The 27,322-nt window shown below is 52.5% G+C and overlaps 1 protein-coding gene and 2 long non-coding RNA genes across 3 annotated transcripts in view; all 3 read left to right on the top strand.

Moving 5' to 3' along the window:
* LOC135977348 (uncharacterized) overlaps positions 1 to 27,322 on the top strand; it is a 215,647-nt gene that overhangs the window by 81,925 nt on the left and 106,400 nt on the right. The window lies entirely within an intron of this gene.
* Positions 888 to 18,401, top strand: LOC135977379 (maestro heat-like repeat family member 5). The gene is made up of 13 exons (XM_065578059.1): positions 888 to 3,303; positions 6,354 to 6,712; positions 7,411 to 7,526; positions 8,023 to 8,181; positions 8,817 to 8,966; positions 10,954 to 11,108; positions 12,917 to 13,043; positions 14,101 to 14,291; positions 14,935 to 15,072; positions 15,231 to 15,348; positions 15,880 to 16,023; positions 16,410 to 16,586; positions 18,255 to 18,401. Exons 1-13 carry the CDS (start codon positions 3,287 to 3,289, stop codon positions 18,399 to 18,401), a joined length of 1,998 nt encoding a protein of 665 aa, XP_065434131.1. The 5' UTR covers positions 888 to 3,286.
* Positions 18,762 to 24,660, top strand: LOC135977350 (uncharacterized). Its single transcript, XR_010594803.1, has 4 exons — positions 18,762 to 18,868; positions 19,515 to 19,589; positions 20,430 to 20,583; positions 22,062 to 24,660. It is a non-coding gene; the product is annotated as an uncharacterized LOC135977350 (long non-coding RNA).

Below are 27,322 nucleotides of genomic sequence, written 5' to 3'. Positions count from 1 at the left end.
AGGTTCCAAACCTCTCTGGAGACTTGCGGCAGCAAAGCCGGGGGGGTCTCAGAGACTGGCCTGGCCCTGCACCTCTGTCCTGCCCGGCTGATGTCAGGGTCTCTCTGTGAGGTCACCCCCTCCCCACCACCTTTGCCCAATAGGCTGAGTTCCTGCAACAGGCCTTTGTGATGTCACTGCCACCCCCACCCCTCCCCTCAAAACTGATGTCCTGCCCCTGTCCAGCCTCGCTGGGTGTTTGTTTCCCCTGGATCTAGGGTTGCCAACTTTGTGACTCAACAAAACTGACCACCCTTGTCCCGCCGCATCAAGGACGGAATGCAAGGCTGAGTTCACTCACCAACCCCATGAAACATGGCAGTGCCCCAGAGAAAACCGGACCTGCTATTGGAATGAGATCCTGGAGATCTGAATGGGAAAGGGACTGTCTGAATAGCCAAGATGGGGAACGAACAACAATCTACAGCAATGTCATTAACACAAACACACTCCAATCCTGCTCCAGCCGGAAGGGAAATGGGCAGGAATTCCTGCTGTCCAGCAATGGACACACTTACAGCCCCGCACAGCAGTGAGTGGGCCGGGGAGGCTGGTCTGAGCAAACAACGTGAAGTGATAATTTCCTGAGAAGAGAATCATAGTGTAGGAAGGCCAATGGCCATCAGGTAGTTGTCGCTGAGGAGTTAAGGTGCTGGACTAGAAATCCCTTGGGGCCTTCCCATGTAGGTTTGAATCCTGCCAACTCTGGCAGGATTGAACTGTTGTCATTGCTGTAGTCTCAGTGTTGGTGCATCCCTAGTGCCAACTGGAGGTAGATCTGGTCTCACTCTCAGGCTGTCTATACTTAAAATGCTCCTATAGTACTTTGGAGTAGACAGTTGCTACAGTGAGTGGTGAGGTTTTCCTATTGCTCTAGCTGCACTGACAGAACACAGAGACTGAATTCCCACCCCTCCTGCATAGGAGCTCTCAGCAGTTTAATTGTTCTGCAGCCAGCTTCCCATTAGAAATGCTGTTGTGGGACATTCCCAGACCTGGACATTTACCAAGGACAGAATTTGAAGAGCAAACCTGGCTCCTTCCACCAGGAGGGATTGGAGTGTTTTGTCCCTTGTGACGGGTTGGATCACAGAAAGCCCCTTGGGAGCTGCCAACCGATGTGCCAAGACTACTTCTGCCCCTGCTTTCCTGCCCTGGCAGCTCGGGACCCCAGCACCCTGTCTTGTTGAGCCAGACACGCCCGTCTGCTCCAACACAGACCCAGGGTCTGAATTAGGTGTGGCCACCAGCCTCCGTTCCCAGCTACAGGGCCTGGCTTTTGGCTGTATTAAACTGCATTTGTTTTACTAATCCCAGTTTACCAAACCATCCAGGCTGCTCTGTACAACTGCCCGTCATTAGCATTATTGACCACTCCTCCAAGCTGTGCTAGCCACAGACTTTATCAGCAGTGATTTTATATTTACTTCCAGATGGCTAATTACAAAGTTGAATAGTGAGGGGGCTAAAGCCAATCCCTGAGGTGCCTTGTTAACAGCTCCCCCATTCAGTGATGATGCCCCATGGACAGGTACAAGATCAGACTTGGGGTCCCCCATCAGGAGAAGGGGAGCAGGGGGATTATTTTACTACTGTTTTATAATGCACCTAATTGTTTTATTCACAGCCTCCACCTACAGTGTCTGTCACTCTTGTACCTGGGCCCTTCTGGGACAATTCTCGTCTCATTTACACTGGAGCCAATCCAAAGTGAATCCAGGCCATCCCTCCCAGCCTGCCCATGACTGCTGTCTGTGGAGATCTAGCCCAGGGAACAGCCTCACTCCGCCATGGTTGGGCTGGTTCCCTGATTTCTTTGCTTCTGCTGAAACACTCCCAATGGCCTTTCCCCTTCCCCATCCTGCACATGCTGCCCTGGCTGGGCAGATCCCGTCTGTCCAGGGCTTGCCCCGTCACCTGCCACCTGTGCACTCAGGGGATTCAGAGCTCGCCAGTAATCCAACAAATCCCCTTGTTTTATTAGCATTGTGTACAGGCCCCACTCAGGGACCAGCCCCATTGTGCCAGGTGCTGTCCACATACAGAACAAACAGACACTCTCTGTCCCACAGAGCTGCAATCTGCCTGCTTCCCGTCTCCCGGCAGGAACCGCTCTTTGCTACGGCTTGGGCCTGCTTCCACTGCTCCCTGGGGGATTGGCAGTTTCACTGCCTCAGGCTGCGCTGCCCCTTGCTGCCTCATCCGAGCCAGCTCAGACACTGCCTGGGGCTCTTCTGAAAGGTCTTTGTGTAAAATCCCAACGATTAGATGTGTCGTTTTGTTCCCCCCCCCCCCCCCACTGTTATTTGTTTGTCCTGCCACTGGCTGCACAGCCGTCAGTCTGAGCCCGGGGCCCCATTCTGCTAGGCCCTGCCCAGCCACACAAAGCTCTCCCTGCCCCAAAGAGCTTCCACTGAGTCATCGTATCGACCCCACAGGCCCAACGCTCTGCTCCTTCCCACAGGGCCTTCGAACATTGTCAACGTGTTTCTGGGCCTCCGAACCTTTTAATAAAATCACGTCTCTGGGTGAGTTACGGCTTTGCTCCTCCCCCACCCACTGGGAGCGTCCTGAATGCCGCCAAACAGCTGTGTGTTGTGGCAGGCAGAAGGCCCTGGGAGGGAGGGGGCGGAGTTGGTTAGCGGGAGATGGGCTGGGGGGGAGGGTAGAGCTTGGCTGCCAGTGGGTGCTAAGCACCCGCTAATTTTTCCCCCGTGCAGTCAGCACCTATGATCCCCTCCCCCAAATCAAAATTCCTACAGATTTTGGAACAGAGGGTCCTGTGGCACCTTTAAGACTAACGGAAGTATTGGGAGCAAGTCTGACTTGCATCTGAAGAAGTGAGGTTCTTACCCACGAAAGCTTATGCCCCCAATACTTCTGTTAGTCTTAAAGGTGCCACAGCACCCTCTGTTGCTTTTTACAGATTCAGACTAACACGGCTACCCCTCTGATACTAGAGAGTTTGGGTGCATCTCTCAATGTTGTAAATGTTACTAGCTTCTGTGGGTGCGTCTCTCTGGGTGGGTGTCCAGGTGTGTTTATGTATAAGTTTATTGTGATGTCACGTATCCCAACAGCAAAGAACTTTCTGCTTCAGCATTCTTGCCCTGCCTTCAGTCTGCCAACTGGCTTGGTTGACGACGGCTGGTGACCCAAGGAGCTGCTGATAGACGCGTACTATCCATCTGTCAACAACTTCTTGAATCAGTTTCTTGAACCAATTTCCACAGGTGTTCGAAAGAAGATGAGTTTTTACAGAAGGTAATTCCCAGATTCCCAGGCGCTGATTGGCGGGGCTGCTGGTGGGCGGGAGGTGCTGGGGGCTAGAGCGGGAGAGCGGATGGGGGGCTGCTGACATATTCCTGGGGCTCTTTGGCAATGTTCATTGGTAAATTCTGGCTCCTTCTCAGGCTCCGGTTGGCCACCCCCGTCCTAGGGACTGGTGGGGCCAGCGTTGCAACAGTCAGTTCTCAATGTTCCGTTTTGATTTGAATGTGGGCATCTTTCAGTTCCCCTTCTGCGTCAGCCTTCCACGTTCTCTGGAGGCAGATTTCCATGATTTTATCTTTCAGCAGACGAGTATGGGTGAATTTCCGTGGATAGAACCTAAAGGGAAGATACCAAAACTCACGTAAAATTTAGATTGATATCTCCATAAATAGTATTTCCCTTGGAGTTGCCCCTAAAGTAATGCACATTGGAAAAAATAACCCCAACTATACATACAATATGATGGGGGCTAATTTAGCTACAACAAGTCAGGAAAAAGATCTTGGAGTCATCGTGGATAGTTCTTTGAAGATGTCCACGCAGTGTGCAGCGGCGGTCAAAAAAGCAAACAGGATGTTAGCAATCATTAAAAAGTGGAGAGAGAATAAGACTGAGAATATATTATTGCCCTTATATAAATCGATGGTACGCCCACATCTCGAATACTGCGTACAGATGTGGTCTCCTCATCTCAAAAAAGATATACTGGCACTGGAAAAGGTTCAGAGAAGGGCAACTAAAATGATTAGGGGTTTGGAACGGGTCCCATATGAGGAGAGATTAAAGACTCTTCAGCTTGGAAAAGAGGAGACTAAGGGGGGATATGATAGAGGTATATAAAATCATGAGTGATGTGGAGAAAGTGGATAAGGAAAAGTTATTTACTTATTCCCATAATACAAGAACTAGGGGTCATCAAATGAAATTAATAGGCAGCAGGTTTAAAACAAATAAAAGGAAGTTCTTCTTCACACAGCACATAGTCAACTTGTGGAACTCCTTACTTGAGGAGGTTGTGAAGGCTAGGACTATAACAGCGTTTAAAAGAGAACTGGATAAATTCATGGTGGTTAGGTCCATTAACGGCTATTAGCCAGGATGGGTAAGGAATGGTGTCCCTAGCCTCTGTTTGTCAGAGGGTGGAGATGGATGGCAGGAGAGAGATCACTTGATCATTGCCTGTTAGGTTCACTCCCTCTGGGGCACCTGGCATTGGCCACTGTCGGTAGACGGGACACTGGTCTAGATGGACCTTTGGTCTGACCCAGTACGGCCGTTCTTATGTTCTTATATTCTTATGTTCTGTTATGTTCTAATTCACTCATTGCCTTCAAGTTGTGAATCTAAACCTTTTGTCTCATGTAATGATTGGCTAATGTATGTGTATTGAGACAATATCTATCTCAGACTTTACATGATTGAAACACACATAAATGAGATCAAATAATGCAGAAGAAATAAATCTTAAGCTATTGAAAGGGATACAGCTCCACTCCCATCCCCTGGCTGTCATCTTGGCAGTTCTCTCAGAAATAATCTCATGGAGATAGACTTCAAAACTCTCTACAAATTCTACTATACCCCCATTGGGTTATACAATAGATGTGTAAATTCCCCCCTGCAATTCCTTTCCAGGAAAGGGGTTTAAATAAACTGTAGCCTACATTGGTCATGGGTCTCGGTGTGATTTCTTTCTTATTGTGTTGGTGGCCAAACTTCTGACTGCATGTTATAAATAGCATGGGAAATTCTTCATTTAAAGTTTACTGATTATTTTCCCCATGCTAATAAATTCCAGATATTGAAATAGTTGAGACTAAATCAACATATTTGCAGCTGCAAATCCATCCTTCCAGACCCTCAAATCTTCTTGATGACAATCTTTTGTTCCTTTTACTGGGTTCTCTGGGAACAAAGGTTTATTGGTTTTCAGCTTGGCCCCATCTGTTCCCAGAGTCCCAACATTCTGTGCACAAAGGAGTGGGGTTAATAATGAAGCAGTTTTGCAACTAGACCCAGGCAATGACCAAAGAAAATATAAATTGACCTTTGCTGTTTCCATGTCTGCCCAATGGCAGAGGAGGCGTGAGATCCATGAGGTGAGAGTCAGGCTAGGAAATGTAGCCAGCGACTGTGCTAGCAAGGGAGGAATTACAGATCTGGTGGATGGAGGTTTCCTGTTAGAGAACAAAAGGGGAGAACCTGTGATGTGCTCTGTCCAAGGAAGGTTATGAGAAAGAGGGAACAGGGATCCAGGTGCCTCTCCCCAAGGAAACCTCAGACAAAGTATCTCCTCTTGGACAGGAGCAGCAACCTTCACACTAGCAGTTAGAGCCATCTTTAGGTTCAGAAATTCATAGTTTCAAAGGCTCTAAGGCCAGTCCTGATCATCTAGTCTGACCCCCTACATAACACAGGCCCTAGAACGTCTGCAGAAGAATTTCTGTTTCACCACGGTCCCATGTGTCTTCAGCTGGGTCTAATCATGGGGGTAGAGTTCAGGGGTACAGTGTTTAACTACAGATCAAATGGTCCTTGAGTCACATCCTAGTGCCCCCTTTGAAGTCTCTGTTAATAAGCAGCAGGTTTCACACAAACAAAAGGAAGTATTTTTCACACAACGCACAGTTAACCTGTGTAACTCTTTGCCGGAGGATGTTGTGAAGTCCAAGACTTTAACAGAGTTCAAAAAGGAACTAGATACATTTATGCAGGAGAGGTCCATTAATGGCTATTAGCCAGGATGCACAGGGATGGTGTCCCTAACCTCCGTTTGCCAGGAGCCGGAAATGAGCGTCAGGAATGGATCACTTGATCATTCCCTGTTCATTCCCTCTGGGGCACTGGCTACTGTCAGACAGTTTTACCCAGGCTGGGCGATCTTGTGTTGCTTATGTTCTTGGTTGTATGAATTGGCTGGCTATTAGAGGAGCAGTTGGCTTCAAAAGACCAGTCTCTTGGATCTGTGAATCCTGGGCAAACTAATTCCTTTCCTTTAGAGAATGACAGAAAAACCCATTTCCTCCTTCTTTCTACTCCAGGCTTCGTTCCTTTTTCCAAAGACTCGCCTCTAGGGAGCACAGAGAGATCCCTGTGCACAAAGTGTTCCTCCAACCTGCAGCAATCGAGGCATGCTCTGTCCTCAGCCAGCAAGAACAGGCCTTGCCAGAGAAGCCCCAGAGAAGCAAATGCTCATGGACCATCTTATCAGGCATGAAAAGACTCTGTGTCTGTAGCCAATCTGACACCTCGATGGCAGAGAGCAATGAGGAGAGAACAGTTTCCTCACCACGAAGGTGGACGCACTTGTCCCTGAAGAAGAAAACAGCTGAGAGTCAGGTGGAGTCAGAGGAGGTGAAGCTGCAGGAGAACACAGAAAAAGTTGAACTGGATCTTACAGGTGAGGATTCAATCCACATGGTTTGTGGGGAGGAGCATGTGAGGAATACTCACACCAGTCACTCTACAAGCCTTACACATCAGGGCTTCTCACGGGACAGTGATGGGAACCTCAGACTCTGGAATCCATTTAGTGCCGGATCCTCCTGGACAGGGTGGCCGAGGTCCATCGCTGAGGTGGGGAGAGCTGACAGTGTCAGATCACCCCCCTCTGGGGGTCTGGCACTGTGGGGTGGGGAGTACTAACATTGCTCCAGGCTGTAAGGAGAACAGAGAGGCTGGATGTTGTAGGAAATCATTTCTTGTCTCCTGGATCGGGTCTGTTTCATCAGTAAAATGCTCCAGAGGTCTCAGCAGGTCACAGCTGGGAACCGTACCAGAGCTGAGTCATTACTTCTTGGGGGGTTAAGTGCAAATGAGGCCTGTTGCCCATCACTGACAGGAATGCTGTGCAAGGGGAGGGGAAGAGTAGAATACACCATGGAAAAGAAACTGGCCCCTAGATCAGAGGAAGCCTCATGTGGTAAAAGCCCCCAGCGAAGAGCCATGAGATCGGAGTTCTCTGCTTAGCTCTGCCCACAACCTTCAGTCTGACCCTGGGCAAGTCGCTTCAGGGCTGTGGGCCCGACTTCCGTCCTCTGTAAACCAGGGATAACACATGGAAAAGCGAAATGTCACGAATGTTTCTTTCTGCTTCAGGGACGAAGGAGGAGCCGTCTGAGTCGAAGGGGAAGTGCGGAAAAGGGAGTCCAGAAGAGCAGGAAGAAGAGCGCGCTCCCATCCCCTCATTACCAAGCAGCTCCCATATGACAATGGTAATGACGCTTTGTGACTGAGATAATGGAAAGCATCCCCTGCTGTGTGTATTAATGTCTCCCGGAGCTGGTATCTCTGACAGGAGAACTACCTGCCCCTTGCTCAGGGAGCTGAAAGGAAACATTCTGCACGTCATCAACTCCAGCCAGTCTTTATGAGTTTCTCTAGGTTGTTTGCATAAGGCAAATAATCCAGATTGACAAAGGGGTTTAGGCACCTAAAGAAGTACACAAGTGCTTAGTGGGATTCGCAGAAGTGCCTGACTCAGGTGCCTGATTCTGATGCACTTTTCATGGCACACAGGCACTGCTGAAAATCATACGAGGCCCATCCCTGCACTTGTAGACACTGAGACACCATTGTAACTCTGATGATTAGTGACAGAGCACCCTGCAGCACATACAAAAGTCTGCAATTCTGGGAGCTTCTGACACGCCGGGGGGCTGGAGTAGCTATGCGAGTGTGTCACTTTGGTGTGCTCTGCTGTGTCCTCAGCTGCTGCCATCCAGGACAGACGGTGCTGATCCAGACACGCAGGCCAGCTGCAGTAATACTCAGGAGGTGCCTGAGACACCAGGACAAAGGCCTCCAGCACCCCAGGCCCTGGGTTTAGAAGACCCTGGAACCAGGTCCCCTGGACTAACATTGTGCCCAGTGAGTTCTGACCCACAAGGGTCTGGCCCCAGAAGCCCACAGTTTGGGATACTCCTCAGCCAGGCAGACTCGCTCCTTCAGTCGAAGCTACTTTCTGTCCTGCCGGCGATTTCTGCCTGTTTTGTGGCAGCGCCACACGCTGCGAGGTGGGGAAGGAAGAGGCATTTCCGTTGGGGCCTGTTCTCAGTCCTTTCCGCGCAGACACCGTGGGCTGCTAGAGTTGCTGAGCCAATCTGCTCAGGCGCTCGAGGTGGGATGGGACGCGGGGCAGGTTCTCCAGCGACCCCTCGGCTGCACTCAACAAGCAACTTGAATGGGCTTTGCAGGCCATTGGGGCTTTCTCAGCACAAGCTGGGCTCCTGGGAGGAGGGGCTAGAGAGGGAGGAAATGGGGTGGCCCTTGGGGTCCCAGCACTGGCTGAGAGGCTCCCATCTCTTCTCAGGCAGAGGGGGCGAGGGGAGCGGATGAAAGACTGAGGAAACCTCGGCACCTGTTGAGGCTTTTTAAGAAAAGGGCTCAGCCGGAGTCTCCACGCTCACTAGGCCCTGCCAGCCTCCCGCGGAGACAGACTATTCCAGGGCAGCTGCCCAATGGAAATACTCCATCCCAACAGGCTTTGTCCCTGTTCATTGCAGACCCCCGGGGAGCAGCTTTCCTCAGCCCAGCCCCAAGCCCTGCTGATGAGAGCCGTGAAGGGTCTGACAACACCCACCCTGGAGCGATTTAAAGCCGCAGAGGAAGAGCTGAGGGCCATCGTATCTCTACACGGAGACAAGATGGAGAGAGTAAGAGACTCCTGCCGTGGGGCAGGGGATGCTGCGCAGACAGGGGGAGGGGAGAATTTCCTCTCCTAGGAAACCGTTCCTGGGACACGCTGGCATGGTGCTTTGAAGGTTGGCTCAGCCCCTTTCCATTCATCGCTTGGCCGCGGGGATCCGCGGCGTCAGGTTTGTAACGTGCTCTCTGCCCGCTGGAGCTCTGACACGTCCCTGAGGACAGCCCAGCCACACTGAAGGTGCCGAGAGCCCCAGCCCTGGCAGCGCAGCACTTACCTAGTCTGCCGATGGGCCTCCACATTAGGCTCCAGGAGCAGACATGGTTTCCTCAGACATGCTGCAGGGCCTTGTTTGTCCAGCTGAAGTATCAGGAGGAATTTGGCTTTGCACTTTTCTCTCTGTCTCTCCCAAGCTCTGATCCTGTTGCCCATCCCCACAGATCTGAGTGTCTGCCCCCCTGAATTAGATTGGCCTAGGGAGGTCTCTGGCAGACTTCATTTCTACATCCCCTGGGTAGGAGGCTCTCGGTATCATTTACTCCCCCGATTAATGAAACTCCACCACCCTCCTGGGAGGTAGGAATTGAACCCATTGGACACCTGGGGAAACTGAAGTCCAGAGAGCTCCTTGACTTGCCCAAGCCTGCGCAGGTGGGTTATTGAGAGAGGAATCAAGGTTCATGTTCCCTACAGTTCTTTAAACATTGCCTTTTATCACTCAGCCTGGAAATAGGTGACATTCCCGCCCTTCTCCAAATACCGCCTGCCCGTGGCGCGTCAGTGCAGACTTATTCCCTTCCTGGGCTTTGGCTTTCCTGGAAACTCGGAGACTCATAAACGAACCGAATCCTCAGCCTGAGCTTCCTCCCCAAACCTGCCTGTTCCTCGGGTTCCCTGCAGGTCGTCCCTGTCTCTGGCCAAGTTCCCTGTTTCCAGCAGGTCCCGGCGGGAAGTTAACAAATGGCCCCTCGATCAGCAGATTGATTTGTGCCAGGCTCTACCTCCTGCTAGCAGAACAGGTCAACAGAATCCAGCCACCCGGGTTGTAGCTCCTGCTCCTTGTTCAGGAGAGGAAAGAGCAATGATCGATTCCTCATGGAAGAGCCCTAGGGGGTGGCTTGTCCCTTTCGGGTCTGTCTACCCTGTGCTGCAAACTCTGCAGCAGGAGCCGTAAAGCCTGGCCCTATGGACTTGGGCTCCCAGGGCTGGCACTGTGGGGCCAAACAGCAATGCAGCCTCTTCTGGGCTTGGGCTGGAACTTGAGCTCTGAAGCCAGGGGAGGAGGGGGCTTCAGAGCCTGGGCTCCAGCCCAAGTCACCATGTCTGCACTGCTGTTCTGAGTGCCACAGCCTGAGCCCGAGGTTAGAGACCCGGCTTTAAGATTTGTTACGGCAGGTTTTAAAATCCCACAGTGTGGAGGTTCTCCATAGGGCTGGGGCCTGGAGCTGGCTAGTCCCATCCACGTAGCCCTGCCTGCCATCGCTGGGATGGGCTCTGGGGTACATCCGTAGAACCAGCTGGGTTTGGAGCAGTGCTTCTCTACCTGGGACATCCTCAGGGGCAAAGAGATAGTATTGGATGTGGCCCACACGGAAACTAGGTTGATAACCACTGGTGTTGAGGAACTGATCGTGGTAGAAAGAGCAACAGGAAGTTGCAGAGATGGAGGAAAGGCTCCTGCAGGGAAGCCCTTGAGAGCAGGGCTGCGAGCAGTTTGCTAAGGCAGGGAAGGCCCTGGGACATCAGGGGAGTTTGAGCTGTGCCCACGGTCAGGTTTTGGGGAAGGCTTTTGTGTGTGTTTCTGAGCCTAAGGTGCTAAACCAGACCTCAGGAAGACTGGGGTTCCTGTACTTGTCAAAGCCTCTTTCTTGAGATTATGGAGGAGTAGAGATGGGAAAGTGAGGTGAGAGGCAGTTTGCAGGGCTGCCAGATGGGGTTACCTGGGAGGAGGTCACTCATTGATAAATCCATCCCTCAACTTTCTGGCTTTCTTCCAGGTTGGAGACGTTGTTGGAAGGATCTTAATGTGGCTAGACGACGTCTGTGATCCCAGAGCCAGAAAAGCAGCGCTGAGGGCCACGGCCTTGCTGGCTCGCTCCCACCCCCAGGATGTGGTTCTGAGCTGTGTGGCGCACACGCTGTCATCGGACAGGTAGGGAGCTGCTCTGTTATCACCTCGGGCCATTATTTCTCTTCCTGCTCCTACTGACAGGCCACCGTCCGGGAAGGGTCTGTCAGGCTCACACAGTTGGAGGGAGTTTCCTGCGGTGAAGAGAGCTGTCCATTCTCACTAAGAGGACATGCCCAGGCACAGCCACTGAGGAGCCAACCCCTCCTCCTGCACTCCCCGGGATGGAGACGTGCCAGTTTTCTGGAGAATTCCAGCATTGTCCTGATTTCGATGGGTCACTCCACTTTCTCTCTGATCCAGTACAGGGCCAATAAATGACTTTGGGGCTCACTCCACATCCCTGGGTCATGAGGTCTGGCTGCTCCCTATTGCGTGAGAGAGGGCAGAGATGGAAAAGGCCCATGAGGCCCATCTGTCTGTCCCCTGGGGACCAGTGCAGGATTGTTACCTGTAGTCAGATCCCTAGTTATTCCATGGCTGAGGAAGTGCTGAGAAAATGCACTCATCCTTATGGAGCTGTACAGCAGAGATAAATCTCTTAAGACACAAATTTCCAGCCCTTATTGTTGCAACAACAAAAAAAATCATCCACACATGACCTGAGCGTAAATGCAGTGCAGCCTGCCTGAGTCTGCAGACAGCCGGGAATAATGGCTCTGAGCGGGGTGAGTGCCTCTTTTCATCTGAGTCCTGCTGGTTATTGCCGATCACTTTGCAGAGTCATCCAGCTGTGGTGTTTATAACACAATCCCCATGTGCCTAGGGGCCGTGAAACCCAACTGGACCCTAGCCAGAGGTCAAAATGCCGGTTTTCCTCGGCATCCTCTGCAGTGCAGTTCTGCACGGACCACAGACAAATCTGTGTCACATGGGAGAGCAAATTGAAGAGCAGCACGAAAGAAATTGACTTTCTTACCCAATGCAGTTACCAGAGGAATACAGTGCTGGTTTTCATATTGATTTGAATGTTTGATTTGTAAACCTTTCAGGTTTGAATTCCTTGAAACAGCCACAGTGCTTTCCAGGGTCTGTGCTCAGAAGCTATAGAAACTCGGCAGCGTTGGCACAGAATTTCAGCCAAGCTTCCTGAAGATCTCAAATCCAGGCCATTTACTCTTGATTTGTCCAACCTAATTCTCAATGTCCCCAGGGCTTGACCACCATGTCCGACCTTCCTCACCAAACTTGGAAGTCCAATGACTGGAGTCTTTTGGATCCATCTGCAGTCTTCCTCTGCAGATGCCTGCGAGGACCAGCAGTGCTTAGATCAGCAAGAATGGAGAGAAGAGAGGAGGGGGATTTCAGTACTAGTTTCCTTCCATCTCTGTCCCACTGGGCAGTACAATCTCCCCTTCCAAACTCCTGAGTCCTCTCCTATCAGGGCATGTTCTGATTCAGTGTCTGACCCCGCCCACCACACTGCAGTAGGATTGAGCTGTTAAGAGACACTTGGCCAAACGCTGGGTCTCAGTTACACCCCCAAATAGCCAGAGTAACTCCAGTGAGGTCAGGCAAGTTCCTCGGGACTGACCCTAGCGTAACAGAGCAGAATTTTGCACAGTCTGGGGGTCACAGTTTGGTGGTCACTCTGTGGTCAGTACATGGTCACTGTCTTGGAAACAGCGGTTGTAGCTTCAGGAACAATAGCCCATTAGGGGAAAGGAATAAATACAACGTTCTCTGAAGGGACTTGCCCTGCCTCAGCCTCTCTGCACCAATCGGTGTGTCCTCTGAGAGATGCCTTTCCTGCCTACACGCCAAGTCTCTCCCTGGGGAGGGCAAGAGGTGGCCAAGCAGGGAAGGTCAGACTTCTGTTTCTGAATTTGCAGATGTGCCATTGAGCTGTGGAAGGCCTTGGGTGAAGAACCACAGCTCACCAGGGAGGTGCTGCAGCAGCTGCTGGACAAGCTCCAGCAGAGACGCCGGGAGGAGAAGAGCGGCAATGTGTCTCTGGCTGTAAGTGAGATTTGAGATGTCACTTTGCCAACCCGCCACCGCAGGGAGGATGGTGCATCTGTGTGTGCGCGGGAGCTTCACCCCTTCTTAGCTTCAGGCCATGGCTCCACTACACAATGAAGTCGACCTAACTTACCTCGGCATACAGCCGCCACAGCAATTCCATCCCTTGTGTGTGTCTGCACTTTGCTGCTTGTGTCGGCAGTGCACGTCCTCGCCAGAAGCGCTCGTCTTGATTGTACGGTCAGGGTGGGGAGGCTCCTGAAAGCCAGTTGACGTAAGCGACACGGTGTCTACACTGACACTGCATCGACCTAACTGCATCAACCTGGACTCTCTGCCACTCGTGGAGAGATTTTTAATTATTATTGTTATTAATTTGGAACCGAGGGGCAGTTCTGCCGACGGGAAGGAAATTCCATAGTTAGGGTGATGCTGGGTGAGCGGCCTTGCGTTGACCTAACTCTGTAGTGCAGACCAGGCCTTAGTGTGTCCTGGCCACCTCCTAGCAAACCAAAGACGTGTAAAGAAAGTTTCCCCCAGGTAAAAGTTACAGATCTGAAGTGGTTTATCTGCTGGTCCCCTGGCTCAGTTGTCTTCTGCTCTAGATGGCCCTTTAGTGAGCAGCTGCAGTTCCGGTGTCTCTTGGCTCTGTAAACTGTGACTAGAGAGCTTCCCAGCATGGGATCATGAGATGTCCAGTACTTTTGACTGGGCCAGAAACACTGGGCCTATGCGAACGGATCTCCTCAGGATGGTTTCAGCCCGTCCAGTCATGGCTGGAAAGCCAAAGCACAGGGTCTGCACCATTAAGAGAAACAACGGGGAATAACGTCATCCAGACTCTTCTGATCTTTCCATAGGGCTCCATCCTGCTTTCGTTCCAGGAATGGGTGATGGTTCAGGAGCCTCAAAATGTCTCCTCCCCTCTCAGGAGCCAATCCTCTTTTCTAATACCCTGTGGAGGAAATGAGACATGAGAAAAGGACAATAGCGAATGGCAATGGGGGCAGGTGGCAGATTGGGATAGTTGACTGAAATTCTTTCCCCCCTCCAGGCAATGAGGACCATTTACGAGGTCCTTTTCCTGTGGGGATACCGAGAAGCCATCCTGGAAATGTATCCCCAGATGCTCATGCTCTGCGTCAGGCAAGTGCAGTATGTGATGGAGCTGCGCTTGCCAGGGACCTACAGGGCCAGCGAGACATCCAGCCCCGAGGAGGGGTCCAGCTGCCTCAGCCCCCTAAGGTAATGACTGAAAGGAAAAGGAAGAACAGATTTGTTCTGCTAAACACGTGTGCTCTGTTCATGGCCATCATTTGTTCGGGTGCTGTAGTTCGCCCAGGCTCAGTTCGGTGCAGGTCTCTCTTGAGGGGAAAGGGTTGAGAGCCGTGTGTTCTTGTGAGTCACACTCGCTCATCTGACTCCGTCCACAGGCCAGCTGCTTTCACTACACAGTCAGGCAGCAGTCATGTTTGTGCATCCATCCCCGTGTGCCACCTGCCAAAGCGTCAGTGGAAACACAGAGCGCCAGAGGCCACCTCAGGTGCTGTAAACTGACACAGCTTTGCTCGCTTACACCAACTAAGGATCTGGCCGCACATGCCCGCTTGTGTCCTGTTACCTGCCACAGTAAAGAATCAAGTATTCAACCGTATTGAGTGATGACACCAATCATCTTAAGAAGCTAGTGTCAGTAACTGGTTACAATCTCAATGAATCTGCAGTGTAGACAGGGCCCCTTGGGAAGGGAAGCACCATGATATCACACTGGATCTATCCTCGGGGTCGCTAGCTACTGCTGACCATGCTGTGTGTCCCAGGGCTTGTGCAGATTTGCCATGCTTGGGGGTGATCTCGTTGCCTGACACTGGGATTTTTTTGTCTTTAGCACGTCAGTGGAGGCTGTGAAGACTCTTTTTTCCATGCCCGGATACTGGAAGGAATTTGCCGGCATCCAGTTACAGCAGGGTTGGGACATGATATCCTCCCGATATTACTACTCGCAGGGTGTTGGCCTAATTGCAAGGTAGGAGCCCAAAGTTTCCTCTTCATTGGGTCTCTCTTGGCAATGGGATTTCCGTGTGAAATATTCCTCTGTTCCAGCTGCCATCTCAGCCCAGCAACTAGTGAGGAACTCTCTCTCCCCCTTGATAACCACAAGGGACTTTCTGTTCCATGTTCCAGAGCCATGATCGAGTTTGAGAACCCTCAGCTCCCTGCAGTTTTCAGAGAGGCCGTCACCATTGTCCAGAGTCAGAAGGAGGATGAGCAGAGACATATCGCCATGACTTTCTGCACTGAGGTGAGATTCATTAATTGACAGGCACAAGTGGGCTTTCTGCAGAGCAGCTCAGGCCAGTAAGCTCTGGGGCACATTGTCAGGAGCTCAGCAGCCTACAGCCAGCTAGCTCCTCTCCACACATGGATGGCTGTGGGGCACGGCAGAGAGAGGGAGGGAGAGACAGGGTGAGATCGCCCCTGGCTGGATGTGCCTAGATGGGATCATATGACAAGAGGAGATGTTTCACCACTGCCCCAAGGCCATGCTTCTCTCCTCACCTTTTCTTGGGGTCTGCTTTTCTTCTGCCCCAGGGGTTGTTCCATGGCACTCAATGGGGCCTGGAGATTCCCCTTTCCCTGCGGGTTTATTTGTGACTTATACATTAGTCTAACTTCTGGGAATGAACCAACTGAAAGAGCAGCAACTGGCTCCCTACACACCAGAGACTTTGTACGGGAGTAAGTGGCCATTTGGTAAAGATGACTGTCCAGGGAACAGACCCCACAGGAAGACCTCTGCTCCTCAACCGGATGTTGATTTGGCTCTTTCCAGTTGCTCCAGAGTCCTTCCATTGAGACGATAGTAACAAAATCAGAGCTCGAGGCGCAGCTCATGGAATGGACCCAGGACAAAAATCCCATCATACGTAGGCTCAGTCTGCGAGGCCTTGGCAGTGTTGTGCTCCAGCCAGCAAAGGTGAGAGGCGTTGATTGCCCGGGGACCGAGGAAGCCGATGTCTATCGAATAGCTCAGAAATGAGAGCGAGATCCCCACACAAGCCTTGTTGTTTAACGCACGGCACTCAAATGTTGGAGGTGCGTTACTGAGCGAATCAAGGCATGACATGGTCCCTGCTCCCGTGAGCTGACCCCTGATTGCAGATGTGATGCAATGGGGGAGGCGGGGTGAGCAAAGACAAAGGTTACAGTGAGCAGTTGGCACTGAGTGAGAGGAGAATGACTTTCTGCCCCGTTGGGGGGCTGTGCCAGCCGTGGTTTCTCATAGGTGGGAGTGGGATGGTCCAGCATGTGCTCCAGGCTGTCACCCAGGATAGTAATGAGCTGCCTTCTTCATTCCTGCAGGTGCAATTGTTACGGGCCCAGCTGCCAGCGATTATGGACACGTTCGGTGACAGGGATGGAGTGTGTGTCATGGAGGCCATGCATAAAGCTGGAGACATCATCTACCTCCTCGACGGGGAGGGGCTTGGCTCCATCTCCCAGGACATTGCAGTCAGCCTTCGCCCCTTCATTGATGACGTAAGGCTTGGAACCGCAGGAGAAGCCCATTTCCCCCCCCACACCTGCCTCTGATGCCCTTGTGTCTCTCTCCCCATCCCCTTGCCTCCCGCCCCTCAGCCCTGCCATGGAGCCTCCTAGGAGTGCCCCCGCCATGGGTGGGGAATCTCCTGCTCCGCCACCTCCCTGTCAGAGCTCTTCTCGGCAAACCTCAGCCTCAGCGCCCTGCTCCCAGCCCCTGCTGCAGCCTGGCCTGGGGGAGAGGGGCTGGCACTGGGCAGATGACCAGCTGTCTGGAGAACACCAGCCCCCAAAGAGGTGGAGATTCCCAGCAGGAAAGAGGTGGGTCGGGAATGGCCCGGCTCTCAGGGGAACTGAAGAGCAAAAGAACTGCTGTGTTTTGTAGCAGCACATCCCTGCAAGGCTCCAGCAGCTGCTTCTCCCCTTCCCCAGACCAGTCTCCAGCAGCCTTCCCACCCCCTCCCCTAATCTTCTAGGGGTCTAGGGTTCGGTGCTCTCCAGACAGAAATTGCGTCTGGGACACCAAGGGGCTGCACTGCCCTGCACAGTGTCTCAGGCCCTGTTCTGCACAAGTTGTCTATGGCGCTAGCCTGGTGGCCTCACTGCTCCCGCCAGCCAAGTCAGTTAACACAGGGGGAACCGGAGCAGCGGGCGGATTATGACTCTGTCGCGTTATGCTCTGATACTGCCTGCCTTTAACTAGGGCCTCATCCATCCCCACAGCACATAGCACAATTTGGAAGAAAAGCCTTCTTCTGGGAAAGAGTCCTGACCCTCTACTGCAAAGACAGGCCTCGGGCCTTTGGGCTGCTGCATCCAAAGGTTCCCAACAAGAGGCAGCAAAAGAAAAGGGAGCATAAATCTGTAAGTGCCCTTCGGTTCAGGGAGCTGGTATCTGCCCACAGCCTTCTGGAAAGTGGGTGCAGCTGCCCTGCCTTCTTCCCTGGAGCTCCTGAGAGACCTTCTCCAGCAGGTCCTCGCTTCCCAACATTCACCGGACGTTGCCTTCTTTCGTTGGGCCAACTGGGATGTGGAGGGAAGCCTGATCCGTGTGCCTCTTTGGTCCGACTCTTTGGGATCCCAAAGCTGACTCACGCTCTCATACAGTTTCTTTGCATAGAAGGACTGAGTTGTGGAGATCTCTTATGACTCTTTCCAGGGCCACCCATAGGGGGGCACTGGGCCTGGGACAACCCCCCCCCCCGTCCACCTCCCACCCCCACTCCACCCCTTCCCCCAAGCCCCCACTCCACCTTTTCCCACCCCTGCTCCTCCCCCATCCCATCCCTATTTCTCCCCTCCTCCCAAGCCCCTGCCCTCTCCTCTCCCGAGCGACGTTGGGTGCTGGCGAGGTGGGGTATAACTTAGTCGGGCCGGGACTACTGCTGCTGGCCCCAGCACAGCCCAGGTCCTGCGTCCCCCTGAAGTGCGGGGCCCCCCAAAGCAGAGGGCCCTGGGCAACCGTCCCAAACCATCCAAAGACAGGACGGCTCTGGCTGTCTCCAGCCAAGTCTCAGTTCCCTCTCCTGAGCACAGTCCTGTGTAGAACAAATAACAGGAATCTCCACTAGCAGGAAAAGCGAGAGAAAAGGGACAGGGGAAGGTTCGATGTCCCCCAGACAATCCCTCTCTCAGTGAGAACCCTCTTGGTCTCACCTTCTCTTGCAGAGATGTAAACTGACGCTCTTCCGCTGCGCAGTGTTTCTCAGGTGGGCTCATTTGAAGAGGCTGTTCCGCAGCATGGCCTGGGATGGCTCCTCACAGCTCCTGAAGTGTGTCTGGAAGTGCTTGGTAGGTGGATTCCTTGTGCCTTGAGAGTGGTGAATGGTGACTTGAGGGAGACCTTTCTAACCCCACACCCTGAGTACCCATCCGCTTCGGTCGGGCGGCAGGACTCTATTCCAGGCTCTCTGCTGGTTCATTTCTGCATGAGTTACAATCCCTTCACATTTTTGAAATTTTTCTCCACAACTGTCAGACCTCCAAACTTGTGTCTTTTAAAATGAAAGCTGAGGTTCTGGAGAACACACTAGTAACTCCAGAGAGGTGCTGCTGTGGTGTATGGGCTCATACTGGCTGTTGCTTTGCCCTGGCTGTGTGCTTTGGCTTTCCTGGCCCCTTCGCTATGGGAAGAACATGTCATTTGTATATTGCGCATTTCTTCCTTCTTCCCTCCTAGATGCAGAACAACGAGAACCACATCCCCAAATTCCTGTTCCAGGCCTTAGAGTACCTGGAAAGCTCACAGACAACAATAAGGCATTCTGCAGCCCTGTTCATTGGTAAGCAGAGAAATTCACTTGATCTTTTTTGAACTGCTTCCTTCAAAGCCCTTTTCTAGACTTCTAGTGTGTGTGTGTGAGAGAGAGAGAGACAGAATTAACATGTATTCCAAGATTAAGGGAGCAATTTAGCTGTATTGATTGCACCAACTTCCCCTGCCCACAACAACTCTTTGGCTGCGCCTAGTGGAAACCCGCATGATGTGAATTCAATCTCCTTTGGAAATCAGCCTCTCAGTAACTTCTATAATGAAAGGTTTCAGAGTAGCAGCCGTGTTAGTCTGTATCCGCAAAAAGAAGAACAGGAGGACTTGTGGCACCTTAGAGACTAACAAATTTATTAGAGCATAAGCTTTCGTGGACTACAGCCCACTTCTTCGTATATGCATATGCATATGCATCCGAAGAAGTGGGCTGTAGTCCACGAAAGCTTATGCTCTAATAAATTTGTTAGTCTCTAAGGTGCCACAAGTCCTCCTGTTCTTCTTTTTTCAGTAACTTCTGTGCATCAGATGCTTTTATGTGCTTTGTGAGCAGATGGAAGGAATGTATTGAATTTCCCAAGGGCTGTCTTGGGGGAATGGCTGCACCTTTAGCAGTTTTCAGCGAAGGATTTGAAAAGTAATGAGATCCATTGTATGTCTAGGAAATACTATCCGCCATTACTGCGACTTGTTGTCTGAAACCGTGACTGAAGATGGCATCTCCCGCCTGTATGAAGGTAAGGAAATAGCTCTGTGTGTTTGTGCCTCTGTGGGAAGTACAGGGGTGCAGCACAAGGCCTGAACACAGGTTTGAATGTGTCCCTCTCTGGCTAAGGACAGCGTTTAAAGAAGAAGGATGGTCACACGAGCTTTCATCGAGGTCCCACAAGATGTGTACGGGAGCAGGGGATAACCATCCCTAGCTCCTAGCATAGAGGTAGCCTTAGAGCTGTGTGGGGAGACTGTCTTCAGAAAGGTCAGAAAGTCTCTAAAGGAAGGCCGGACAGAATTGAAAAGGGCTGTTGTTATTATTAAGCATGATGATGATGATGACAATTACCCTCTGTAGGGAAAAATTCATCACCTGCCCTCTCTGTAATGGAGTGATTGCAGGCCAGGGAACCACTCAGAGGTTGGTTATCAGCTCATAGGAAATCCCCTGAGTGCACATGGGAAACATCTTTCCCTGTGACCTCTTAAGGAATGAAGGCACAGGGCCACAAAGGATTTCAGTCTAAATTCCTTTGCGGATCTGTGCATAAATGTTTGATGATTTAACACCTCTGCTGTTGACACTTTTTTGTTACGTCCCAGGAACAATTGCCCCCACCTGCCTGTGTTTTAGTGTGTGGACATGTGTGTGGACGTGTGTATCCTGGGGGAGGGGGAAGTTACGCACAGAATGGGGTCTCCTCTCTGTCCAGGGCTATTTTGGGAGTAGCAGAGTTGTTGTTTCTGTGCCCCCAGACTCTTGGGTAGTTAATAGCATGTGGCAACGGCCATCTGAAGGGGAGATTTCCTAGGCACCAGTCACATCAGCACCATGGGGCTTTCAACCCGTTTCCTCTTTGTTTCAGCTTTTCAGGAAGTGCCTTTGACATCTGACAGGACCACAGGGTGCATCCTCAGGAGACATTACAAATGGCTGCAGAAGCTTGGAAATCTTGTGTCAGGTTCTGCATTCGACTAGGGAACTGTGACCGACACAGAAGACCTCTTTGTCCTGCTATGGTACGTACAACAGACGCTTATCAACTTTTTGGTGTCCCGAGCCTCTGTTTGCCAGAAGCTGGGAATGGGTGACAGGGGATTGATCACTACATGATTACCTGTCTGTTCATTCGCTCTGGGGCACCTGGCATTGGCCACTGTCAGAAGACAGGATACTGGGCTAGATGGACCTTTGGTCTGACCCAGTCTGGCCTTTCTTATGTTCTTATATTTGGAACCGGGACTGAACAATGAGGTGGATATTGGCAGATGACACAAAATTATGTAGAAAAACAACAAGGAGTCTGGTGGCACCTTAAAGACTAACAGATTTATTTGGGCATAAGCTTTTGTGAGTAAAAACCTCACTTCTTCAAGTGAGGTTTTTACTCACGAAAGCTTATGCCCAAATAAATCTGTTAGTCTTTAAGGTGCCACCAGACTCCTTGTTGCTTTTGTAGATACAGACTAACACGGCTACCCCCTGATACTTGACACCAAAATTATGTAGGTTAGTCAGGCATAGAGAAGACTTTGAAGCAGCTGAAAGGGATCTGTGACTGGGCAGAACAATGGCAGATGAAAACCAGTGCTGACAAAGGCAGGGCCATACGCATGGAAAGCAGTGAGGTGAACGACTCCTACATATCGCTGGTGTCGGACACCAAAGCACGGATGGTTGGGCCCGGGGTTGGAGCAGAGGCGGTGGGGCCTAGTGGTCAGGGTGGTGGAGGTCGAGCCTAGGGGAGCCAAGGGTTGGAGCCGGAGTCAGGAGTCAAGAGAAGGATTGGAACGGGCTGGGGAGTAGGGCCAGGGCGGGATTAACGATTCCCGGCCAATGAGAGCTGCAGGGAGCGGAGCCTACAGAAAAGACCAGCACCAGGGACAGAGGTTCCCGGTGTGGTGCTCGTCGTGGCAACACGGCTCAGGGCGGGAAATGGCAGCGCGTGGAACCGCCTCGCCCCCATCCCAGCCAGGCAGAGCCGGCGCGACCGGAACGCAGCACACAGGGGCTTTAGTGGCTGCAGCACGGGCCCCCCCTTAGCCCTACTCCTTTCATGAGTGCATCACTGCCCCACTTCTGCCCCATCCCCACACACAGTTACAGGGCAGAACCCCGTAGCTGAGCTCTGAAATCTCTCTGACTGGAATGAAGTTACTGCAGAGTCAGGACAACCCCACCTTTGGGCTCCATGTTGGACATCTCACCCCACTGCACCGAGCCCGACATTCCCAGAGCTTCTCGCATGTGATTCCCTCAGTCATCAGAGCCAGGCGGAGAGAGGAGAAATTCTCCCAGACTCCCTTCAACCATTGCCAGCCCACAGGGCAGCGGAACTTGCGGGGGTGGGGGCTCTCTTTAAGCAATGCCAGCTCTCAGGGAAGTTGCAAATGAGCTTTAGCAAAGTGTGTGTGGGGGGGTTTGTGCCATGGAAAACTCCCCTGCTTGAAGGTTTTATTCTTCTGATTTGTGTTCCTGCCCTTTCTCCCTCCTACAGACATCTAGAGGCTAACAGGAGCCAACTGAGCCCACCGCCGATCACATCTCTTGTGAGACGCCAAAGCAGCTGTTGCCTGGGAAGGAGGAGACAGAAGAGGCAGAGCAGGATGTGCCGGGTGCACCAGCCACACAGAACCCCATAGTCTAGGCGGAGGAAGCCAAGCCCCTCCCCAGCCCTGCCGGACATGCTACAGCTGGAGCACCCGTGTGAAAGGGAGCAGCTCAGCTCAGTCTAGACAGAGCGCCGAAAATGGAGGATGCACATTGTGGGCTCCAGTCCAGAAGCAGCTGAAGCTCCTGAATGCAGAGCCGCGAGGAGCCAAGACCCAGCCGCATCCCCAGGGCCCTGCAGACGTGCAGGGGAGATCGGAGTCTCTGGGAGTTTCCTACGCCGGGAGCCCAGAGACCCCCCAGCCCATGGCCTAGAGACATCTTGTAGGAAGTAACCTGGGTGAACCAGCCATTGTCATGCTGAGTGACGTCAGATGTTCTGGTTGGATCCCCACTGAATCAATGGCAAACACATTGGCCATGGACAAGGCCTTGGGCTAGGAGCCGGTGGAGTAACAAGGGCCCGGGTCCTCCTGCCCTGGCTGCCATCCATCCTTGGGTGGCAGCCCACCTCCCCAGTATGCCACTAGACTGCACAGCCCCAAGAGGAGGGGCAGCCATCTTGTCTCTGAACTCTCAGCTAAACAGCCCTGTTCTGAAGGGCAGCGATATTGACTCTAGTCTCTGGACCACACAGCACTGAGGGAGAGAGCAGTCATATTGTCTGGAGCCATCGGGCCACACAGGCATGAGAGACAGGATAGCGGCACGGACTCTGGTCTCTGGGCCACACAGCCCCGACGGAGAGGGCAGCCACACGGACTCTGGTCGTTGGGCCACACAGCCCCGACGGAGAGGGCGGCCGCACGGACTCTGGTCGTTGGGCCACACCGCCCCGACGGAGAGGGCGGCCGCTCGGACTCTGTTCATTGGGCCCCACAGCCCCGACGGAGAGGGCGACCGCACGGACTCTGGTCGTTGGACCACACAGCCACAACGGAGAGGGTGGCCGCACGGACTGTGGTCGTTAGGCTACACGGACCTATGTGGGAGGGCAGCCATTTTGACTCTGGCCATTAGGCCAAACCACCCTGAGGCTAAGGGCAGTTATTTGTTTTCAGCCATAGGACCTCGCCCGTCACCCCTAAGGCATCGCTCATCTGTCACCATGAGACTGACCCCATGACATAAGACTTTTGGGGTCAAGATGGAAACATGAGCGGAAGCAAGGAGTGGCATGTGACCCCTCTAAGAGCTCCTCCCACTCCTCTACCAATCTGGGGGTGTTTTATCTCCATCGATCTGCCTCAGGAATGGATTTGAACAATGAGGGAAAGTTCTGAGGGAGAGTGACCCATTCGGAAGTGGGTCATGTGACCCCTCCGAGAACTCCTCCCAGTTGGGGTGGGCCTCATCCCCTTAGGACCAACCAGAGAGGGAATTTCACCAAATAGGGTTAGTGCCATGGTGGGGAGACCTGCCCGCGAGAGGGGCCCATTACCCCTCCATGAAATCCCCCCACTGTCCTCTACTAATCGGTCAGGGTTTCACACACACCCTTTAGGCCATCCCAGAAGGGAAATGTATCGATCAGAATAGGTAGTGCCCGAAGGTCTAGGCAAGAAGCCGCCGATCTCTGGAGCTCCATGTTTGCGTGGCTGGCAGCATCGCCCTGGAAGTCGCAACACAACGCTGCGTGGAAGAGGCCGTCTCGTTCCAAGGGTGTCTTTTGCAGAAATCACGGCCTAGACTTCGGGCTATACCTGTTCTGATTTGTACATGTTTCCCTTCTGAGATGGCCTAAGGTAGGAGTGAAACCCTCACCAATTGGTAAAGGGTGGGGGGGGACTTCTTAGAGGGATCACGGGATCCTTTTGCGGGCAGGTCACTCCACTACAGCACTTCCTTGTTTGGTCAAATCCCCTCTCGGGGTGGTTCTACAGGGCTGACGCCCACTTCAATTGATAGAGGACAGAGGGAGGAGATATCAGAGGAGATATACAACCCCCTTCTGGATGGGTCACCCTGTCCCAGAATATCCCCCGATTGGTCAAATCCAGTCTCCCGGTGTGTAAAATGCTGGTTGCCCCTGCCAAATTTTAGTAAAAGAAGGGACGAAAGGCATGGATCTTTTGGGTTATATATAAGGTGGCCATCTTGGACTTTGGAAAAAATGTTGTGATCTTTTGCCATTTGCTATATTATTTTGGGTTGGGAAGCACACTCCCACGCACGGATTGAATCCGCGTAGATAGGGTCTAACATCCAGGCAGAGACGACGCAAAGAGGGATAGGGAGGGGTTTTAGTTAGCTCTATACTCGCCCGTTCCTGCGTCCAGCATAGAAGTCCATCCCTAATGTCCAATGTCAAGAGAACAGCGTCCGTCCATCGCTGTTACTGCAAGAGAAAGTAGAGAGAACATCAACATTACCTCATGGGTCTAATTGTTTGTGAGAGTGGAGCAGTCCCAGAGTTAAAGTTTTGTTAATCCGACTCTTCTCTATCCTATCCTAACCCTTTTCCCCGTAGTAAATGATGTCTGGTTTGTGTGGTTACCACTGCGTGGCCTTATTTTCTTGTGCTAAGGCAAGCTCTGATAGACGAGCTTTACAAAGGGGACCATGTGGGAAGAATTTATTGTAAGATTTCCCTGCATCTACTGAATGGGGTTTGGGTTCTGCCCTCTTTAAAGGAAGGAAAAATCCTTACAGGTGATCCTACAGGGCTGAAACCCACTGTGATTACTTAGTAATCTGTCCTACTCACCACGATGTTTGTGACCCTGTGTATCATAGGGAGGTAGCCCATGGGGCATTAGGAATCTTTTGATTTCAAATGGACACTTGTGGTGTACAGATGAAGGACAACATTCAAATCCAATGTGCACAGAGACTGTATGGACACTGAACGTATTGAGTACATACTTTTATCTTTAATCTGTTCATTAAACAAAGACAAAGGAGCAGGGTTAGGAGGCTGGGCACTGACTTCCCCAGGATCATTCCTCTCCTAGTAATTCCCATTACAAATCTCCTGTCAAGGAAGAGCCTGAGGAAGTGTGATCAGTGGAACTACCCGGAGCACCAGAGAAATCAGGGCCCTGAGCTGAGAAACAACAAGCCTCAGCCAGTTCACGTTAATTCACTGTCCTCAGCACAGAAACCCCTGAAGCACCTGAGGATTACTTGAAAGGTTTTATAGACTAACAAATTTATTAGAGCATAAGCTTTCGTGGATGCATCCGAAGAAGTGGGCTGTAGTCCACGAAAGCTTATGCTCTACTAAATTTGTTAGTCTCTAAGGTGCCACAAGTACTCCTGTTCTTTTTGCGGATACAGACTAACACGGCTTCTACTCTGAAACTTGAAAGGTTTTGAGAGGGTTGGGTCTGCAGAGCTAGAGATGAAGCCTATTAACGGCTGGTAAATCAAGGACAGAGTATAATTTTTCATGTGGCTAAGGGTGTGGATGTGGTCACCCACAGCAGAAATGCATCTTTGTGTTGAGATCCCAGGGAGGAGGGGGAAATCCCAGAAGCTAAGAGAGACAGAGAAAGTCTCTTTGACACCCCGGCAGGAGGGAGAAGCAGCGTGTTTCCAGCAGCAAAGGGAGGTGCCGAGATGAACTCCTGCAGCAGTGCCCTCAGAGACAAAGGGGTCCAAGAGGTGCCTGTCACTGAACAAGCTGTTCCAATTGTTCACAGCCAGAGTTCTGCAGTTGAGGAAAGCATAGACCTGGCCCTAGAGAGCACCACGGATGGTGGCTTACAGGGGGCGCCAGGAGAGGAAAACAGGGAAAGGCCTTTTGAAGAAGATGGGAAAATGTCTAGGAAAGCTTCAGTGGGAGAGAACGAAAGCCCTGACCAACCCTCTCAGCAGGTGTGTGTGCCCAGCCAGGACCCTGGGGAAGTCATGTTGTTAGCACAGGAATGTCCTCATGCTGGTCACCTGGGGATGGACACCCCACACAGAGGGGCTGACTAAACCTCTACCTGCCCCCAACACTCCCCCAGGCCACCAGCCTGGAACTCAGCCTCAGAGCGTGAACTGTGGAGCTGACCTTTCAGAGGAAAGCAGTCACACAGCCAACCCCTCGAGGACATGGGGTGGTGGCAGATGGGCTCTCCCTCCAGGCCCCAGGGCATATGTCCGGTTTTACGCTGCTGCGCTCAGGCACATCTGATCCCCAGGGGGAGCGGGAGTTGGAATTCACCAGGACATCCATTATGACATACTTAAGGGAAAGGACGATATCCCTTTAAGGCAAAATTCAGCCTCTGCCAAGGGTTTGAATCCAAGGAGCCTTCAGGCTGAACATGCCTGTGTGTGAAGATGGAAATGACCGGGCTGGCTGGGGGCGAGGGTGACTTCCCCTTGCCTGGCAGCACAAAGGAAGCAGCGGAAAGAACGCTGCTGGTGTCAGGGACACCTGGACAGAGGGAGGATTTTCTTAACCCCCAGAGCCCACGTCACAGCCCTTCAGGAAAGGGGGCTGGAGAAGGACTCAGTCCTGGGGGTGAGGGCGTCAGGTTGACTCCAAGAGGGGAGATGTGCTTCTGGCAGATGTGCAGCCCTGGGGTTGGGAGATAGCTCCAGACAGGGCCTCCCAACCTGGAGGAGCACCCTGCATCTTCCCCTCACCAGAGTCTGCAACCCCCAGGGCCGTCCCTTACCTGCTGTCCCCGTGGTCCCCCAAATTATGGTGACGTGAACATGCAAACGCTGGCGGGGCAGGAGGTTACCTGGTTACTACTGCCAGGGCCATCGCTAGGGGGTGCCGGGCCTGGGACAACCCCCCGTCCATGCCAGGCCCCACCCCCAACTCTTCCTGCCCCTGCTTCACCACCACTGCAACCCTTCCCCCAAGCCCCCTTCTCTGAGCGATGCGAGGAGCCGCAGAGTGGAGCAGGCTGGGGCCGGGGCGCTCTGCTTCCTGACGGTGAGTGTGGGGTCGGGCCCAACCCCTGCTGCTGGTGCCAGGCCCCTGATAACCCTCTGGGTTGTCCTGGGCCCCACGCTTCTGCATCCCCCTGAAGCGCGAGGCCCCCCAAGGCGCGGGGCCCGGGGCCACCGCCAGTGCCTCCTAGCCACGGCTCCCTGCTCCCCACTCCACAGCAGCCAGGCATTTAACCGCCTCCCTGCTGGACTGTGCCAGGTAGCGTACCATGGGGAGGGGAGGGCAGGGGGAGAGTGTGGGGGGGCCCGAGC

Source organism: Chrysemys picta, chromosome 24 (genome assembly GCF_011386835.1).
Source record: "Chrysemys picta bellii isolate R12L10 chromosome 24, ASM1138683v2, whole genome shotgun sequence".
Classification (NCBI taxonomy): Eukaryota; Metazoa; Chordata; order Testudines; family Emydidae; genus Chrysemys; species Chrysemys picta.
The sequence above is the reverse complement of the archived record's forward strand: the minus strand, read 5'-3'. Positions and strand labels throughout refer to the sequence as shown.

What these genes read in the sequence shown, in the direction of transcription:
- LOC135977379 (XM_065578059.1), top strand. An exon ending in GCAGCTCCCATATGACAATG is followed by an intron (nt 7,527 to 8,022) that starts GTAATGACGCTT and finishes CTGTGTCCTCAG; the next exon opens with CTGCTGCCATCCAGGACAGA. An exon ending in GCGGCAATGTGTCTCTGGCT is followed by an intron (nt 13,044 to 14,100) that starts GTAAGTGAGATT and finishes TCCCCCCTCCAG; the next exon opens with GCAATGAGGACCATTTACGA.